The sequence below is a fragment of the Miniopterus schreibersii genome (assembly GCF_964146895.1).
Source record: "Miniopterus schreibersii genome assembly, chromosome: 5".
Taxonomy (NCBI): domain Eukaryota; kingdom Metazoa; phylum Chordata; class Mammalia; order Chiroptera; family Miniopteridae; genus Miniopterus; species Miniopterus schreibersii.
In genome coordinates, this window is record NC_138106.1 from 66866048 (window position 1) to 66885021 (window position 18974).

Genomic DNA, 18974 nt, shown 5'->3' on the forward strand with positions numbered 1-18974 from the left:
AATCCAACCAATGCTCCAACGCGCAGTAGCCAAAACCACATTGCCATGACAATCACCTATATTCCTTTATCTCTCCATCTTGATTTCTTATTTCTGCTAATCCTCAGACCACCTTTCACTCTCTCCCAACAGTCATTATGGTGATCTATGCCTTACTCAGCCAGTGTCTCCTCGATATTTCCAATCATCCAGCCCATATCCCTGTTCACGGAGCAATACTGACAGCTACAATGTCCTATTTCTGACCCTGTTGAAAGGAAGCAGGGGGAGGGCAGGTGGGACAGTGTTTATAAAGTCTACAGTAGTGTAGGCCTTCACACTCACTGGACTCTCATCACTGACCCTTCCAGACCAGCTTCCAGGCCTGGAAGCTCCACTCATGGTAAGTGCTTTATACAGGTATTCCATTTTTATCTTTTATATTGTATTTTCACTGTATCTTTTCTGTTAGATCTGTTTACATATACAAATACTACTTACCATGGTGCTACAACTACCTACAGTATTCAGTACAGTAACATGGTGTACAGGTTTGTAGCCTAGAAGCAATAGGCTATGCAATATAGCCTAGGTGTGTAGTAGGCTATAATATCTATGTTTGTGTAAGTGTCCTCTGTGATGTTCACACAAGGATGAAACTGCTTAACTATGCATTTTTCAGAACATATCCCCATCATTTAGTGACACATGACTGTAATATTACACCCTCTATATATTCAACATCCTTTCCTTCCAAATTTCCAAGGCATCTTTCATTTCTAAGGGTCTACATTATTGCCTTAAACAAAAAATACTTCAATAATTTTTGTTTGTTTGTTTAAGTGAATCCAGAAAGTGTTTACTTTTACTTACTGGCACTGAGATATACACTATGTAGATCAATTAAGACATGTAAATTCCAAGTCTTCCACAATATGACTTAGCCTATGATCACAGTCCTATTTCACTCCACATCCCTCCACTCCAGCCACACAAATGATTCTCATTACTCCTAAAACTTAATGCACACATTTAAAAATTATGTGCTTTTTCTCAAGCCATTCACTTTGCCAAAAAGCTGATATGTTACATCCTACTACCATTTTTCCCTGATCAGGATTAATCCATTCCTTAATTATTCTTTCACAAAACATTATTCAAAACGACCTGAAGACACTTTCTTTGGACTTAGGACTGTGTAGAATTACCTCTATACTCAAGACTCTTTTAGGGCAGATGAAAACTGTCTTAAGCCCTCTAAAAGTACACCTGGCACAATTAGTATAAAATAGATATTTGTTAAATTGAACTCCAGACATTAATTAAAAGAAAGTATATGTAAAAGTTGACACAAATAAGTTTTCAAGTAAGCATTTCAGAAAATAAATAATTTTCTTCTCCTGTTTGCAAGTCTAAACAGTCATTTGCTCAAGAGTATTCAAGTATGTTCTATATTTGCTCACCTCCTACTCAAGTAACCATTAAGGGTTTTGTTCACAGGCACACAGTGAACGCCTAGTCCTGTAACTATATCAGCATGATACTAATGGTGAAATGGCTATTTTAAGTAAAAAAAAAAAAAAAAAAAAGAACCATGAAGTCATTTATTAAATGACTTAGATTTTATATAGTACATTATATAATTTCAAAACCATCTTTATAAAAAGAAAATTTCATCAATTAAAATGTTACTAGGAAATAATTTATCCAGAGAGATACCAAATATACTTTATACCATGAAATTGACAAATACATCATAAAGTTTTCTTTTCTACCCATGACATATTTGTAAAAGCAACTGAATTAGTGTCTGAAAAAAAGGCAACGTTAGTTAAAATTGGCATTCAAATTAGCATGGCTCAATAAACCTGAGAACCTGGAAAATATACCATTTTAAATAGATATAATTACAACTTTAATATTCAGAAATAAGTGCTGGTTTAGATGTTTGTTCTGATAAAGTTTCCATAGATTCTAAATTATTTAAGCAGTACTGATTAACCAGATGGTTTGCATTATTGCAATACTTAGCAGCATTTTTTTCAAAGTTCTTCATCCTCACTGACTACTTCCACCCTTGTTTTAACCTATAAATAGCATTAAGTAAAACTCCATTGTGGTCAGTAATCTATTTTCATTAAAATAAAATAAAAATTAAGTTGTATATTTTCTTTTTTGTTTGTTTGGTTAATCCTCCCCCAAGGGTATTTTCTTCATTGATTTTTAGAGAGTGGGAGGGAGGGAGGGAGGGGGGGAGAGAGATCAATTGGTTGCCTTCTGCACACACCCCGGCCAGGGCCAGGGATCAAACCTGCAACCCAGACACATGCCCTTGACCAGGAATCAAACCCGAGACCCTTTGGTCCTTGGGCCTATGCTCCAACCACTGGGCCACACTGGTCGGGGATATATATTTTGTTTAAAACTTACTTATGTGATCTATCTATTTGAAAGTATGTTCCAGGGTTCGTATTTTCAAGTATCCCTACTGCTGCCACTTGCCATTTATGTATTATTATTTGGGGGATAATCTAAAAGTAATACAGCCTATGATTCCAAGAGTGACATTCCAAGGTCCCTGAGTATTCCACTTATGCTGAACATCTAAATCTCCGTGTTACTTTTTCCCCTCTGTAGTCTACCTGGTCATTGGCCTTTATCTTTATATGGTACAATTGTAGAAGAAATAAAAAGCACCTAGCTGTGAAATGACCACCCGTAAGTGTCAAGATTAGGATACGTTTGGCTGAGAATTTCTGCTGTACTACATCCTAGCACCGTAACCTTGTAAAAGTCATTTAATGTATCTGAGTCTTAACTCGCACTTCTTTCAATAGGGGAAAAATTGTATTTGATTTATATGACTGATGTGAGTAACACGTTTTGAACAAAGCCTAGCATATGGTAAATGCTCAATAAACTTTAATCATCTTTCCCTCCTCCTTCTATCGTATTTCTTTTCTCCTGCGGTCTCCTTCTGCTCTTCTTTCTCTCTTTCCTCTTGCTAATCTTAGGCTGGTGTTCAAAATGCACACCTCAGTCTAGCAGTTTACATGTCAGGGGGAGAAAAGAAATCTAAATCAGTTATGCAAACATGACACGTAAGTATCTGGCCTTATTTGGAATTTCCAACGTTCCTCTCTGTCAGCAGTGCCATGATAAAGACACAGGCTTCGGAGTAAGAACTAACTTATTTTGAATTAGAGTCCATCATTCACTATAGGGCCACTGTGAAAATAAAATGTAAAATTCCTAGTGCCGTGTCTCGCAAATAGAAAACTATAGAGTCACTTTTAAGACAAGTCTGCCCTCTCTCTCTGTAACTTGTGAACCAGCAGTAGTAACAATTTCTCCATTTCATAATACCTATGTTAAAATCATCACAAGAATGATAGTAAGTTTATTTTTAACTGTAAATCCTCGTGTGTCCCGGTTGCCAGTTTGCTCAGAAATGCAGCCTAATCAAGCCAAACACACTCCCTGAAACAGGGGGCTGACTCCGATTCTCACATGGTTCTCTGGCTATGACTACAGGAGGGCAGTGATAGCAGGATCTCTAATATTTCTTTTGTCTTTATTTCAGAAAATAGAAAAGTTTGCCTTCTACATTAATTATTTGTAAGTTTTTATAAGTTACTCTGTATAAGAACTTATACAGAGATGTATTATTTTAGAAGTTTTCTAGGAAAAAAGTTTCATTTACTTCTTGAAAGTAACTGATAAATGTGACATACTTGATACATGCAACAAATACTTATGTTTAGTCATTTTAATGGAGAGAAGATAATGAAGGTTGAAGCATAATCTTAATTTAAAAGATATATTTCTCATAAATGATTTGATAAAGCTCTCAGATATTTTCAGAAAAAAATAAAACCAGTCTATAAAACAAATAAAAAACATCCTGTTGATCAAAAACAGGAAGATTTAACTCTCTTCACAGAAATTTTTAGATGAAAATACACATATTAATAAATAGCTGTTGATATAAAAGTCAAATTTAAGCAGCAATATTTGAACGATTCTAAAAAATTAAAACCTCTTTGGGTCAATTTCTCCTTTCAGATTTAAATTTGTAGGTGTAATGGAAGTAGCAATGTAAAATTATCAAGAATGTGATAAATGAGAAAAATACAATTGCTAAAAAAAGGAAGAAAAGCTAACCCAACTGTATCTGAAAACAGTTGACTACCTCCATTATTAAAGATGTTTCTTAAACAGACAAAAACAAAGTAAAAAGCTTCACAAACCACCCTTTTATTTTAGCTTGAAATAAAGTAGAAACATATTTCAATGTGAAAATAATGCAAAATATATTGAAACATAAAAAGTCAAGTACAACCATAGCTAAAATAATGTCAGTCCCTGAAAAATTGTACTTTGTAAATTATACATCCTTATATGCCTTTCAAAAGTTACTACTACCAGATAAAAAAACCTAATCATAATGTATATTTTTGCCAACTTCAAAAAACACATACTACTTTAGTGGGCTCATAGTTTCTAATAAAAACCAAATTGTTAATATCTGGAAAATCCACTTATGTTATGGTCAGCTCAAATTTGTTTATGTACAAATACTCACTGAGGTTACCAAATAACATATATACAGAAAAGTATCTTAAACATACACATAGAAATTTGTTTCTGAAGAAAATATTTATGAGATATTCAAATATTACTCTGTATAAACACTGTATTAAAGAGCAGTTATTTAGAAGAAAGCAAAGATGTTTTACATATTATTCCCACTGATCACCACTTCTAGCTGTAATTTAATCTTTTCGATGGGATTTAAGTTATATGCTAAAATGGATATTACAAAGAGCCAAAAATTCACCATTCCTTTTTATTATAACAGATCCCAAACATCTAACAAGAAGATATTCAAACTTACCCCATTTAATGGATATGTTTTCCATCCTAGCTCTCCCAGCACAGTTGTAGTATCAAGCAACACAACTGGAATTAAATAAATAAATACTTGCATAAATATCTCAATTGACGAAAAATACATCAGTTATTTAAATCATTAATGTCAACTACCCTTACTATTATTAATTTCATTAGCTTTAGTAAGTTGCATTACTTACTTTAAATTATTTGTATATATTAAGTATTAATATGTAACAATAATAAGTAATGATAACATGCATGAGGTGGTTATAAGTAAATTTTAAAATATGTAATTTGTGTTTAACAATACTAAATGAAACGTAATTTAATAACAAAGTCATTTTTAATAGCTGTCTTCTAAAATTGATAAAATAACCACCTTTGCTCCCCACCTTTCACATATGGTCTTTTTATACAACATTAAAGAAAAAAATTGTATTAAAGCAGGCTTCTCTACCTTCTTTCTGTGTTATTAAATGCCCTTATATATTATTTGCAAAGTATGAAAACAATTCATTATGAATAAATCCAGAATCTTTAAAGCATAGATTACACTGTTATTGTATGTGCCAGATAATATACTTACTAAGGGAAGCAAAAACAAAAATAAAAACCACCAGTCATTTTCCTGACCAAAAGTAACTCATATCTGGTGGCAAAGGCAGATATGTAAACAAACAATTAGAACATATTCCAATTCCCCCAGACATCAGTAGGCCCTTGAGAAACAATGCTTTGTTATCTTATCATGACTTTAAGTCTTCATCTAGTTAAGAAGTGGTATTGTAGTTTTTATTTTTTTTTTATTTGAAGTTTAAAAGTGCTATTAGGAGTTTGTTATTTGGCTCTGCTGTTTAGTGTCCATTGTAATTATTCTGTAGGTTTTTTTATTCGAATCACTGTGATACATCTGATTGATTTTTAAATATGAAACCATGTTTAAATTTCTGGGATAAACTCTACTCATTGAAGAATATTCTTTCAGTACTGTTAAAATCTATTCACCAAACATTTATAAAACTGAGCTATAATTCCTTAATTTTTATTGTGGAAAATTCTCAAACATATTTTAACATGTAGAGAAAACAGTACATTCGACCCTCATGCAGTCATCACTCAGCTTCAATAATTACCAGGTTATGGTAAATCTTATTTCATGTTCTCCCACTGCAAGATTTCTTTGAAGAAAATTCCAATAATTATATCATTTCATCTGTAAAAATTTCAGTGTGTATTTCTACCGTAAAGATTCCTTTTAATTACAATAACTTATTAATATAAATAGTAATTCCTTGATGTCATCAAATATCTAGTCAGTGTTTAATATTCCTATTGTCTCAACTTCTTTTAACAGAAAATCAATATCTAATAAGTACTATCCATTACAGTGAGTAAACATTTCTTTTTAAGTGTTTTTTTAATCAATAGCTTCCCTATGATCTTTTATTTAGTTAGATTTACTGAGGCATGATGTCCTTACAATAAAATTCACCATTTTAAATGTATATTGCTATGAACTGTGACAAGCCCCTACATCCATATAACCCACTTTACAATCAAGCTATAGAATGTTCCATCACCTCCAAAATTGCCCTTGTGATTTTTAAAAAAAATATATCTTTATTGATTTCAGAGAGTGGAAGGGAGAGGGAGAGAGACAGAAACATCAATGATGAGAGAGTTATTGATCGGCTGCCTCCTGCACGCCCCCGACTGGGGATTGAGCCGGAAACTGGGGCCTGTGCCCTGACCGGGAATCGAACTTCGATCGCCTGGATCCTAGGTTGATGCTCAACCACTGAGCCACGCCCGGCCGGGCTCACCTGTGATTCTTTATAGTGAATCCCTTGCCCACCTAGCCCCTGGCAACCACTCATCTGATTTCTGTCTCAATGGTTCTGCCTTGCCCAAAATGTCAAATGAATGAAATCATACAGCAGGTAACCAGTGGAACTTGTTCTTTCATGTTAGCATAACACATTTGAGATTCATCTATGTTGCTGTATGTATCAATAAGAAGTTCCTTTTTATTGCTGAAAGGTATTCTACTGCATGGAATTACCTAGTTGATGGACATGTGGGCTATTTTCAGTTGGGGCATTATAGATAACACCACCATAACACTTCATTTACAGATTCTTATGGGATGCTTTCAGTTCTCTACGGTAAATATAAATTACTGCATTACACAAGAAATGCTTACTTTTTTTTTTTTTTTTAAAGTGTCATAATCCAAAATGGCTGTGAAGTTTTACATAGGATTTTCCTGCTGCTCAATGTCCTCAGCAGGGCCCGGTGATCGTCGAGTGTTTGAGGCATTCTAACGGGTGTGCGGCAGGATCTCATTGTTTTAATAGGTGCTTTCCTAAGTGACCACCCAATTTTCTTTTTCACTACTTGATATCAAATTTACTAAATAAAACAAGGTTGTTTTGTCACACCTTCCAGATTTTCCTAATCATGAGATATCATTGAAAAGTGCTTCCCCATTTCCTCTACTTTCTTTAAATTACTAGATATATTTAGTGGCTTGATATGATTCAGGTTCCATTTATTTTTATATTTCATGAGATTACTTCATTGGTGGTGTTTCATGGTCCTTATACCAAGGAACAGGAAGGCTATTGTGTAAAAAGGAGTCAGGAACCAACTTGCATAGGCTTCAACTGGCCAAAAAGAACTTGATCATAAACAAGGTTAATGACTCTAAAGGATTAAAATATTTCAAATATGCTTAAATCCATGCATTCATAATGATAAAATATACTTTCTGATAACTTTCGCAGCATCCTAGGAAGCCATTATTTTTAAAAAATGCTGTAAATAACCTGAAAAGAATAAAACACTTATCTTGCTTTTTTCATATGAATTACTTCTGAATAACAAAATTGTTAAAGAAGGGACATTTCTGTTAATGAAATATTTCAGTTAATTAATGAAGAAGAAATAACCAAATCAGTTTACACCGTTTTCTACTCCTAATGAATCAACATGTTTAGCTAATGGTTTTCAACGATTGCTAACCTCCATCACAAAAAGATGATGGCAAACACAAGGGGCTAGAGTTTTTCAAAGGCTTTCTTTATAGTTTCAGCTACTTCATGTCAACAACAATTCTAATAAGTCTGGAAGGAACAGAGTACAGTAAGGGTAATATATAAACATATCATATATGTACACATACAACACGTACGAATACACAAATATACAAAAAAAACCCCACAAATACACAAAGTATTTTATGACATCTGGTTTCCCTTCACTATAACAAAAATAACCGAAATATTAGAGAAAAAAGCTGAAATTATAATAAATATTCAAAACTAAAAGCTTATCTCATTATCAAGTAAAAGTTATTTTTACTTTTGGCATAGTCTATTAAAAAGAATTCAGAAGTATGTCATACCATTATCTACTTTGGGAGACTTAAAAAGTTAATGTTAGTCATCTAGAACATTTATATATTTGAAATAAATCATTATTTCCCTAACAGGCTAGTAAAATAATGATGATACTAATCACAATCAATATAGAAAGGGCTTTCTATATTTTTTTCTTCAGTAATATCCACATTATCCTATATGTTTTGTTTTATTTTTTTAAATACTCAATTTACAGATGAGAGAACTGAGTCTCAGGTGAGGTTAAATAATTTTTCTGGAGATCATTAAGTAATAGATTTGGATTCTTACCATTTAAACCTAAACTTTTTCTTAAGTGTTGTTTTTTTCCTACCTTTTTAAATTTGAATATAAAACTTAGTCATTTGTTTTCTTTTTTTATTTTTGTGGATGCAGAGAACCATCATTATTTCTTTATCTAATTCCGAATTTTCATAAGTTTTTATCCTAGTTTTCACATTAATGGTTTCTATGGAAAATTTATCATTACACTCTACAAATCATACCATTTAAGGGGTTTTATGAAGTAGAGTGTTCAAAAATCCAAAATATGAATTGAAGTCTACCAACAGAGATTTATTTTTTTGTAAACTGCATATAGAATTTATGGCAAATTAATCTGATTAATTGAGATTATTTTTCCTAAAACATATTTAGGCTATTTGGTTCTCAATATTTATAACTTGTAAACTGTAAAGTATATTCATTTCAAAACAAACACAAAGAAAATATGTAAATAACTACAACACTGTAGATCCTTAGGAAGAATTTTTCTGTTTCTTAGTTGCTTCAAGAAACAAAATATACATAATTGCTTTATTTTCCTCATTAAACTGCAATTATACCTTTTAAAAATGTATAAAAACAGTAAAGTTTCAAATTTATATTCCAAACAAGTGAATTATACATTTATATAAAATAAAAAACTGAGGGTTTTTGAAATCTTTAATACCATTACACGTGATAAATGTTTAAATTTTATCTTTTGTCTCATATATAAAACCCCCACAAATACAGGTTTTTCAGGAACACTAATTGCATTAAACCCAGCAAGGTGAGAGCTCCTCCTGCTGGTTTTAAACAAAAGTTATCTAGTCCCTACTCCAGTGCAAAAAGACTATAAACCAAAGGAGGAAAAAAACATTATAATGTAATGACATTCACTTCAGTAAAAGTCAATACTTTTTAATTTTTAATTTAATGGCATGGTTTTAAATGTAGTAAGATTAACACCTGTAATTTATTTAAAGAGAACACATGAAAATGTATTTATTCATGTCATAATAAATAAAGAGTTTGGTAAGTCAAAAAACACATAAAGGCAGTAGTACATGTGTTTGTGTGGGTGTATATATCTACATTTAACAAGAGTCTATTTGAACGCCATCCTGTTTAGATCCTGACATTCAGGTTACTACATTAACTAATCTACTTTTGCTATAATTGCATATTTTTGATCAACAAAAATTAAAGTCTTACTTCTAGATCTGTAGAGCATGATGCAGTATCTACCCAGACATACAGTCAGAATCAATGTTTAATTCCTAAAAAATAAAACATATATTGCTTTAAATAAATGCAGGATTATGTTTATCCATGGTATATCCGTTTGTGTAGTGGTATTATTTTCAAGGCGACATTTTCCAAAAAAGCTCACTTCTTAAAAATAACAAAACTACTTTTATCGAAAAACTGAGATCAGTATTTGTTCATTAGGTGTACTTATGGCACTTTGCTTTGTTGTTGCTTATTTTTAATATAGGCATTGTTCATAACTTATATTTCTACCACACGAGAGATGGGAAATCCTATTTGAAAGATAATGTAATATAAACATATTGATGTTAAATAGCTTTCTCAAAATTAGATAATTAAATCAAGTCTAGAACTTCTGAACTCATGCTCTTCAGCTTTCTACTCTACTAGAAAATACACTTTTCAGAAAGCATGTTCAAACCTCTGCCTCTGTCTCTTCTGGAACACATATCACTCTTTTTTAGTTCCAATGGAAAAATAAGCTATAATAACCAGAAATTATTTACCTTCACTATCACCTCAAATAGGGAAAAAGGGCAAATAATTCAATCAAGTCTGCTATTTAGAAGGTAAGATATACCATTAAGAACTGCCACTGAAAACCTCATCCAGATACTGAATGGTTAATAGCTGATTAAAACTAGTAATGTTCATCCTCAATTCCATACCTTCCTAATTTGCTCTAAGAACTTCTGTATGGGTCTCCTGCTTAACACAGCTTTATTTAATTCAGCCTCAAAATCATTTCTAAAGCCTGCAGTCAGACATAAGGCCTTAAAACAGAGACCTAAGGAGAACCCAGGTGTGGATCACAGGTTCACTATAAATGCTAGTGACCTGAGCAAGGTCATTAAGACTTATCAGTGAGTCACCTCCCAGTCCTGCTTTCCACTCAGAATTGTTGTTACACGGTTTAAAAAAAGAGGAAAGAAAATTTGTCATGTTCCTAAGTAATACCTAATTCTTCTATTGTGACATCTTCAACACTTTGATCTATAAATAAACTACATAGCTCATTTAGGACCTGTATTATTTCCATTTGTTTCAGTTGCACAGAGTTTAAACAGGTGAAAAAGTCTATTTGGCTTTAGTCTTAAATTTGCTAGTCTTATAATCACATTTAATAAATGTGATTTTCTTATGTCTCACAGAAACTCGACAATATTTATTACATATATCCCATTTAATCCTCACCTGAGGTTATGGTTTTATTTATTTTACAGAGAGAGGGAGAGAGAGAAAAACAACAACAACAACTTTGATGTGACAGAGAAACATGGATCAGTTGCCTCTGGATTGAACCCCCAACTGGGTATGTGCCCTGACAGGGAATCAAACCTGAGACCTTTCGATGCATGGGGTGATGCTCCAACCCCTGAGCCCACTGGCCGGGGCATTACATACACCCATTTAACCCAAATGTCCTCTCCATTGCTTCCACAGCATCAGAGACACTTCTTGCTGTTCTAGTTTTTTCCTTTCTTATATTTCTCATTTAATCTCATGGGTTTTGGACACTTTCCCATTTGGGGGCGTACGGGGATATTCTGAAACTCAAGGTTTTAAATTCACTTAAATCATTTTTTATGGCTCTGGTAAAAGATATTATGACTACTTATTTGAAAGTCTTATCTATAATACAATGGCCATCTCAGTGTACGCACATATGCATAGCCCACGGACAAAGGCCACAGACAGGTGAAGGCCTGGGGGTGGGTGGGGGAGATGGGTGGAGGAGGGCAAGGGGGGGATGGGGGGCATCTGCAATACTCTTAGCGATAAAATAAATAAAAAACATTTCTACATAATAGAACAGTCTAAAAATTATTAAAATCCTTACTTTAAAAAGAAAGAATAGTGGATTTGCACTGAGGAGGGAAAAAAAATGACTTTTACTAGAATCTAAAAAAAATCATATAAGTAAGAGTTTTTTACTTGAAAATTGAATGAAAAAATTTTCCCCCTACAATGCTGTTGTTTTCCCATTACACTTACGAGGACATAATGAAAATAGTTTTCACCTTTCATTATGGACATATAGAGTTACAACAATGTTACTTGGTTTTACATTAAGGCCTTTTATGACATATTTTAATAAGCTTTATTGAATCTGATATATTTAAGACTATACTAGCTATTGCAGGGTATAGAAAGCTTATAAAATAAAACGTCTACAATTTCTTCACTCCCACTGTTAGGATTTCTGTGTCAATCCACACACCATAGTTTATTCAAGCATGTAAAAATAGCAAAACATTAAAATGCCCTTGTTTGGAGGCTTCAGATGAAGAAAGGCTGCAGCTCTTTAGTAGACTGTGTGGAATTAAATTGCTGTTCCAAAAGGGCAGGCATCCAACAGCACATCAACATCAGCATGGAAACTGTCAGTAATTGGACCACTTATCTTAGTTTCTATAGAAGTGCCAAGGGATGAATAGATTGTAAGTGCATCCTAGTAGTCAACAGAAAGGGAAACAATAATTTTATACCTGAAGGATCCTCTCCAAAATAACCCCAAATTCAAGAAATTTCTGCTAAATTTATCATGAGAGATAGAGCATTTCACTTAGAGTGGGAGATAAAAATAAAGTTGAGGTAAACATCAGAAGTAAGCACTTTTTCTAATCTAAGTTTTAGTCATCAAAAATAAAAAATTATCAAGTAAAAACCTTAACTGCCTTGTCATAATTTTGAAATAAAACATATTAACTTTGAAAGGACAATTTTCTCCTTTTGTCCATTGAAATTATGGCCAAATCAAGTTACAATCATTATTACTTTAATTTAAAAATTAGTTCTACCAACATAGTATGAGCTAGCTCCTCAAGGTCAAGGAGTATGTGTGTATGTGTGTGTGTGTGTGTGTGTGTTTACTGAATAAAATGAGTAACTGAACGGAGTGAATGGAAAGGAGCCATTGCAAGAAACTCATGCCTTGGCAAAAACACATTCTTAACCAGCTTTTGAAAAAGCAGTGCAGACTTAGTGAGAAGGCAGGCACTGGATGAAATTTAAATAGCCATTGTGCTTGGTTTGTAATGCAGAGGTCAAAAGCCTATTCACATATGACCTCTCATATGTGGTTAAGGAACAAAGTGGTTTTCAGAAAAAATAAAATCAAAGTAGGCATTTGTTTTGAACACGGAACAGACTGTGAGAAGACAAACATTTTCTATACCTTTTGGAGTCCACCCTGGCCCCAACTCTTTCAGCAAGGAACGCCCTCGGCTACCTGCTGTCAACCTAAACTCTGTGCACCTATCCTCACGGCTAACAGTGCAGTGTTCAACTTATCCCGTCTCACCTGCTGCCCCACTGAAAGCACCCGTCAAATCCGGAAAACGCAGCTAAAGTAGCACACAAATGCGCTTATGAATACTCATCTCTCCTTATTCCCTCTGGCATCATTTATGTATTTGTTTATCTTCATTGTTGAAAGTATTACACATGTCCCCTTTGTATCCCCACTGCTCCCTTCCCCCAGGCTTCCACCCCCTCCCAGGCCGTCACCCAACTATGGTCTGTGTCCATGGGTTATGCACAGATGCATATAAATTCTTTGGTTAATCTTTTCCCACCCCCTCCTTCCCTCTGAAATACATCAGTCTGTTGCATGCTTCAATGTCATTATTTATTTATCCAAGTTAAATCTGAATTATAGCACCCTTCAGGTGACAATGACTTGGGATTCTTTCCTAGCATACCTAAAATCACACCACATAAGCAATTCTTCACAGAAATATACTGAAAAATACTTTGTAAAACTCCAACTTTTATTATGTACCAAGAAATTACTCCCTGTTTTAGATTATATCTTCTTCTATTTAATACCTGTTTTTGTTTTTTGCATCGTTCTAATATTATGTGTTTGTATAAACTTGGCTAAGTCATAATTCTTATTCTACCAGTTGTTTGGAGTTACTCTGCCCGAAATCAAGTAATTCTCTAAATCTTTGTAATTACCCCAACCTGGCTCTCCACAGTCTCTGGCCTGATTAACCATTTTTCCACAGAAGCATGCCTTCGTCTGTAATAATAAGAACAACAAATGAAAGTTTGCTTATTGTATGATGGGTGATGATTTTATCTTCTTTGCCCTTTGAGTTGCTCTCATTAATTGATCCACTAAAGAGTATTCAAGAGGGATTGAAGGACAATGCTGTATTTTTCTTACATTCCCACCAACTGACTCCAGAAATATTAACCATACTCTAGCTCCTTTAGTCTCTAAAAGAAGGTAGATTCAAATTGCCAATATTAAAGACTTCTGTAAAGCAATTAAACTGTTCATGAGCACTTAGATTTCACAGTCAGCTGCCTATAAAACATAGTTGTCAGGTCATGAAACTTGATAATCTGTGCATACAATAATATACATTCTGAGGAGGTGCTACAAAAAGAATATTTTAAATAAAAATGTAATTTCCTAACCCTTGTACCATAATTTCAACATCCTTGACTGTCTAAAATATAAAAAATGTGTGTTGTCTTCTGAATCACTCAGTTGAATCGTAGTAAAGATTTTGGTAAGTAGTATTGCCTGTGGAACTACAGTAGTTTTTAAAGACAGAAATGGGAAGAAAAAGTGTGAAGACAAATAAAATATTAAGGCAACCAGTTGTATCATTTACACATTAAATAGCTTTTAGCATAATTATTTGATAAACAGTCATGAGAATTACATAGGACAACTTCCTACTGGAAACTAGAGGTAATGACAGAACAAATACCATGCCAGGTTTAGAGGCGCATGAACTGCAAGACAGCTGATCTTTTGTGGCATATTTCTGAACTGCAGAGGAGTTGGGAGGAAGAATGGTTCATAAATGAAACATTTACAAAGGTGACCCATGCCAAGAGCAGCATGGCTTCAGTATAGAGAAAAGAATGACAGATGGAAGCTTCATTGCTGGCAGAAAAAAAATAAAAGAAAACAAACAAACAAAAAAAAAGGCATTATCATCATCACCCTGTAGGGAAGACAAGTCATTAAGTGCTGTTATCAAAGTGTTTATCACCAGGATCTTGTGCAATAAAGTCAATGCAACAGAAACGATAATGACATTTTGTCATTTAGGCAAATGAAGAATATTTTATCCAACACATGTTTCTCAGGTGTAATTAAGCATAAGAAAGCAAATGCGGGCTTACATTAAGACATTGATCAGTTTTAGTTTATTGATTACCCAAGACATGGATTATGTTAAGAAATGTAAAATGTTGACAAACCCTTTTGATGAAGTCATCAGGCTCCAAAGTCCACCCTGAGCTTTCATGGCTGAGAAGCTCAGTTTTTATCTCTCCAAGGAGAAGGAATCATATTTCAGGACACCAATTTTTGCTTATCAGGAATACAAGAGTCTAATTCATGAACAAAAAGGACAATTTATTCACTGATGATTTGTCTCCCCAGGGAATCTTCCTCCTTGTAGGTAAACACATTCAAGAGACCAAATTATAGATCAAAGATTTCTTGGAAAGTACTGTTACTGGAAAGGAGTAACCCTGTTTTACTTTATTAAACCCTCTAGATCTATTTCTTTTCTTTTTTTAATATAACTTTATTGACTTCAGAGAGAGGAAGGGCGAGGGAGAGAGATAGAAACATCAATGATGAGAGAGTCATTGATCAGCTGCCTCCTGCACGCCCCCGACTGGGGATTGAGCCCACAACCCGGGCCTGTGCCCCGACTGGGAATCGATCTCCTGGATCCTAGGTTGATGTTCAACCGCTGAGCTACGCTGGGCTGGGCTAGATCTATTTCTATTTAAGGAATAAAGAGTTTTATCCACCCATTTTAAAGCTCTTAACTTTGAATAATGCTGAAACAACAAAATGTTTTCTACTTGATGAAATGTATTGCCAGTTCAAATACTATTTACAAGGCATATTATAGGTTCCATAGTTATAACCTGTTATTGGCTAAATTCTGAAAGGCCTAATTTTTTCTTTTAAAGAAAATTGGTTCTATGCATACACTCTTTAATGACAAAATAGAGTATATTTTTTCCAAGAAGGATTCTTACATGTGAGTAAAATAAATCCCAATTACTGAGTTGATTTCATAGTTTCAAATAAGGACACAGAATAACATTTGCTGACCATGCCACATAATTTTGGAAAGAAATCTAAACTTCTGGGCATTTGGTTCACATTTGGTTGGCCAGATTGTCTCTGTCTTAGGTTGTTCTTTATAGAAAAAAACACATGGCAGATCTTATTTTTATTGCCCAAGAATAAGAAGAATTTAAAACACTTAAAACAACTGATTTCTTTTTTGACTTATGATTATTAACTTTATTCATATTTCTTTAGTTTTTACTCAATGGCCTTTTCCTATTCCAGGATATCACATTTAGTCATCATGCAAACAGTTTCTGAGCAACTTATCTTAATGTTAATAGTTTTCTCCTGCCTCAGCCAGTTTGGCTCAGTGGTTAGAGCATTGGGTCTTGGGTTTGATTCCAACCAAGGGCACATACCTCAGTTGCAGGCTCCATTCCCCAGCTCATGCAAGAGGCAAGCAACTGATGCATCTCTCTCCCATCGATTTTTCTCTCTCTCCCCCTTCCACTCTCTCTGAAAAGCAAAAATATATTAAAATAAACATTTTTGAAAACTATTAATAACCACATTGTCATAAAAATATTTAAAATTTCATATTTTAAAAGTTTTATTTGAAACTTTGATTGGCACACTGTATCATGCCCTATAATACTAAATTATTTTTTTTTAATGTTTAAGAATTACTTGAGATGGAGTAAATTGGTCATTTTAGAAATTAGACATCTTTTATGTCAGGCTAAATTGCATTTGTTTTCCTTGTTCTTAGGTCATCTGAATAGATTTATTCTTTTATTTCTTACAAAATTTTCCAAGTTTATTAATCCAATTTAGACACATATGAAAATGTTGGGGTCTAGACATTCATGAGTGACATACTGTAATTTTGCTTTCTGGTCTACAAAACAAATAGTAACAGCTTTTTCCAGAAGAATTTAAAGAAATGGATATTTTCTAGGGGAAAATATATGCTTATCAAAGTTAGAGCTGTCTTCTTGAACAGCCTTCAAAGCTGTAAATAAGACATGAAGTAAATATGACATGAAGTTTAGCTTCCCAGCATGATTAATTCAGAAATTGCAGACCAAATACAAATGTCAATAGCCTTCTGTCATAAGATTTTTTCATTAGCTTGGTCCAGTTGCTTAGATTAGGTATGACGTATTATAAAATTCACAGGTAAATGCTTAAAAAGTGCCAGCTTAAATATTTTGTGCTCAATAGGTATGTGTTTGACTCTGACTGGGTATTTATCCATTTCACACTGTGGGAGATTAGGCAGTGAAGTAGGACTCCTTATAAAATCAATTAAATTTAAAATCAAGTTTCATGATTTTTTATTTCTACAATTCAAAACAAACATTAAGGTAATTGGTTTTTTGTTTTATGTAAGGAAAAGAGCCATATAAAATTGTGTAAACTTTTATGTCTTGCTGCGTTAATTTTTTATAGCTGTTTGTTGAATCCTTTAAATGAAAAAGAAAGAGCAGGATTCCTCTAAAATCTCACGTATTAGAAATAACTTTATCTCTTTCATTCTTCTTGCACTTTAGACTGCTCTATTTTCCTCTCTCTTAAACCCTCCTGTTCTCCTTTGCAAGACCAGAAAAGCCCTGCATAGTGCTTGGGTACTTTGGTTGTAAAGCAGGACAAGCTGATATTAAATTCAAATGATCATGCCTCTTATTATAAGCTTTGCTTTCTGGAGTATGTTTGTTTCTTTACCTCTTCGGGATTTTGCTTCCTTAACTTATAAAGTGTAAGTAGCAATAGGGACTTTTTAAAAAGTTTGAAATAAATAGCAAATAAGGTAATGCATGTAGAACATGCTGGGCTGTGTTTGACACACAGGAGTCATTCAACAAGTGTGAAAATTATTATAATATAGAATTTGAAAATGAGACTTGTAAATTAAGCTGAAGTTTCAAAGCCAAGAACTGTACATATATAGATAGATATAGATATAGATATACATATAGAGATAGAGATAGAGATAGATATATGCCAATATCTACGTATCCTAAAGTGAATTACTATACTATTTCCTCTGCAGCTCATAGTTAAAAGTTTTTTAAAAACCTATCTTTCCACCATAAGAGATGACCAGTTTCAACTAATATAAGTGATTAAATTTGGGGAGATTGGAAAGAATTGCATTTTGGGTTGGAGAAGGGATACTTTAGTGCAGGAGATAGTAAAGGGCCAACTCAAAGGTTAAATGCGCATAAGGATGCATAAGGATGATAGGACAGTCTGTGACTAGGTGGCCTGGCGTTGGAGAGCAGAGGCAGAGAGAGGGCTGTGCCAGGAGGGAACTCCATAAAGCAGTGCCTAGGGGTCAGATGTGTGTATGTCCATATTCTAAATGTGGGCCATCATGAGAGGAGCTGTCCTGGAATCCTTTAGAGAGAGTGCTGCCCAAGCCAGATCAAGACTGAACCAGCCGCGACAAACTGTCCTCCTCTCGGCTTAATCGCTGTGCTTGATGCTGCTGAGTCCGAAACAGCAGTCAGTGAATGGGGGATTATGAAGAGAACCTAAACATATGCCTCTTCCCTACTGTAAGCTTCCAGGCTTTGAGCAAAATCAAGTTGATGGAGAAGTGCAGAGTTGTTTGAATTTTTGAGTTTTGGTTATTTTCTTGAACTAAATATTAAAAATGTTTGCAATGTAAAATGCTGTGACTAAAAAGTCATGGCAAAATAACATTACCTGCCTGAGATTTCATTGGAGGATGTTAAAACTAGCTCACAGAGACTGTTTTGAAGGGAGAATGGCAGAAAATAAAAATCAAATAAAAATATGCATAACATAAACTAAATGAATAAACAAATATAAATAAAATTTCAATACAGTCATCACTTAATGTAATCAGACATGCCCTTAACAACTATGTCACCTAGTTACAGGAGGGGTACATATCTCGGTGCCCTCTGGAAGCATGAATGCTAGCTATGGAAATTAAATTTTATGGTATAATAGGAAAAGCACTATGCCTAGTTAGTGTTAACACTAATTACCTTAGTGATCTTTAGTAAGTCTTCTAATATTCTGGGTCCCATATTTCTTATCTATAATATGAAGTTATCTATAAATAA

The 18974-nt window shown here is 33.7% G+C and overlaps 1 protein-coding gene across 2 annotated transcripts in view; it reads right to left on the reverse strand.

Moving 5' to 3' along the window:
- The window catches only part of EPHA6 (EPH receptor A6), a gene marked incomplete at its 5' end in the record, with an annotated part of 762908 nt that overhangs the window by 702519 nt on the left and 41415 nt on the right, over positions 1-18974 (reverse strand). For both annotated transcript variants that reach the window (XM_081138997.1, XM_081138998.1), the window contains one exon: positions 4877-4941. In XM_081138997.1, the coding sequence (XP_080995123.1) occupies positions 4877-4941 (65 nt within the window). The remainder of the gene's footprint in view (positions 1-4876; positions 4942-18974) is intronic.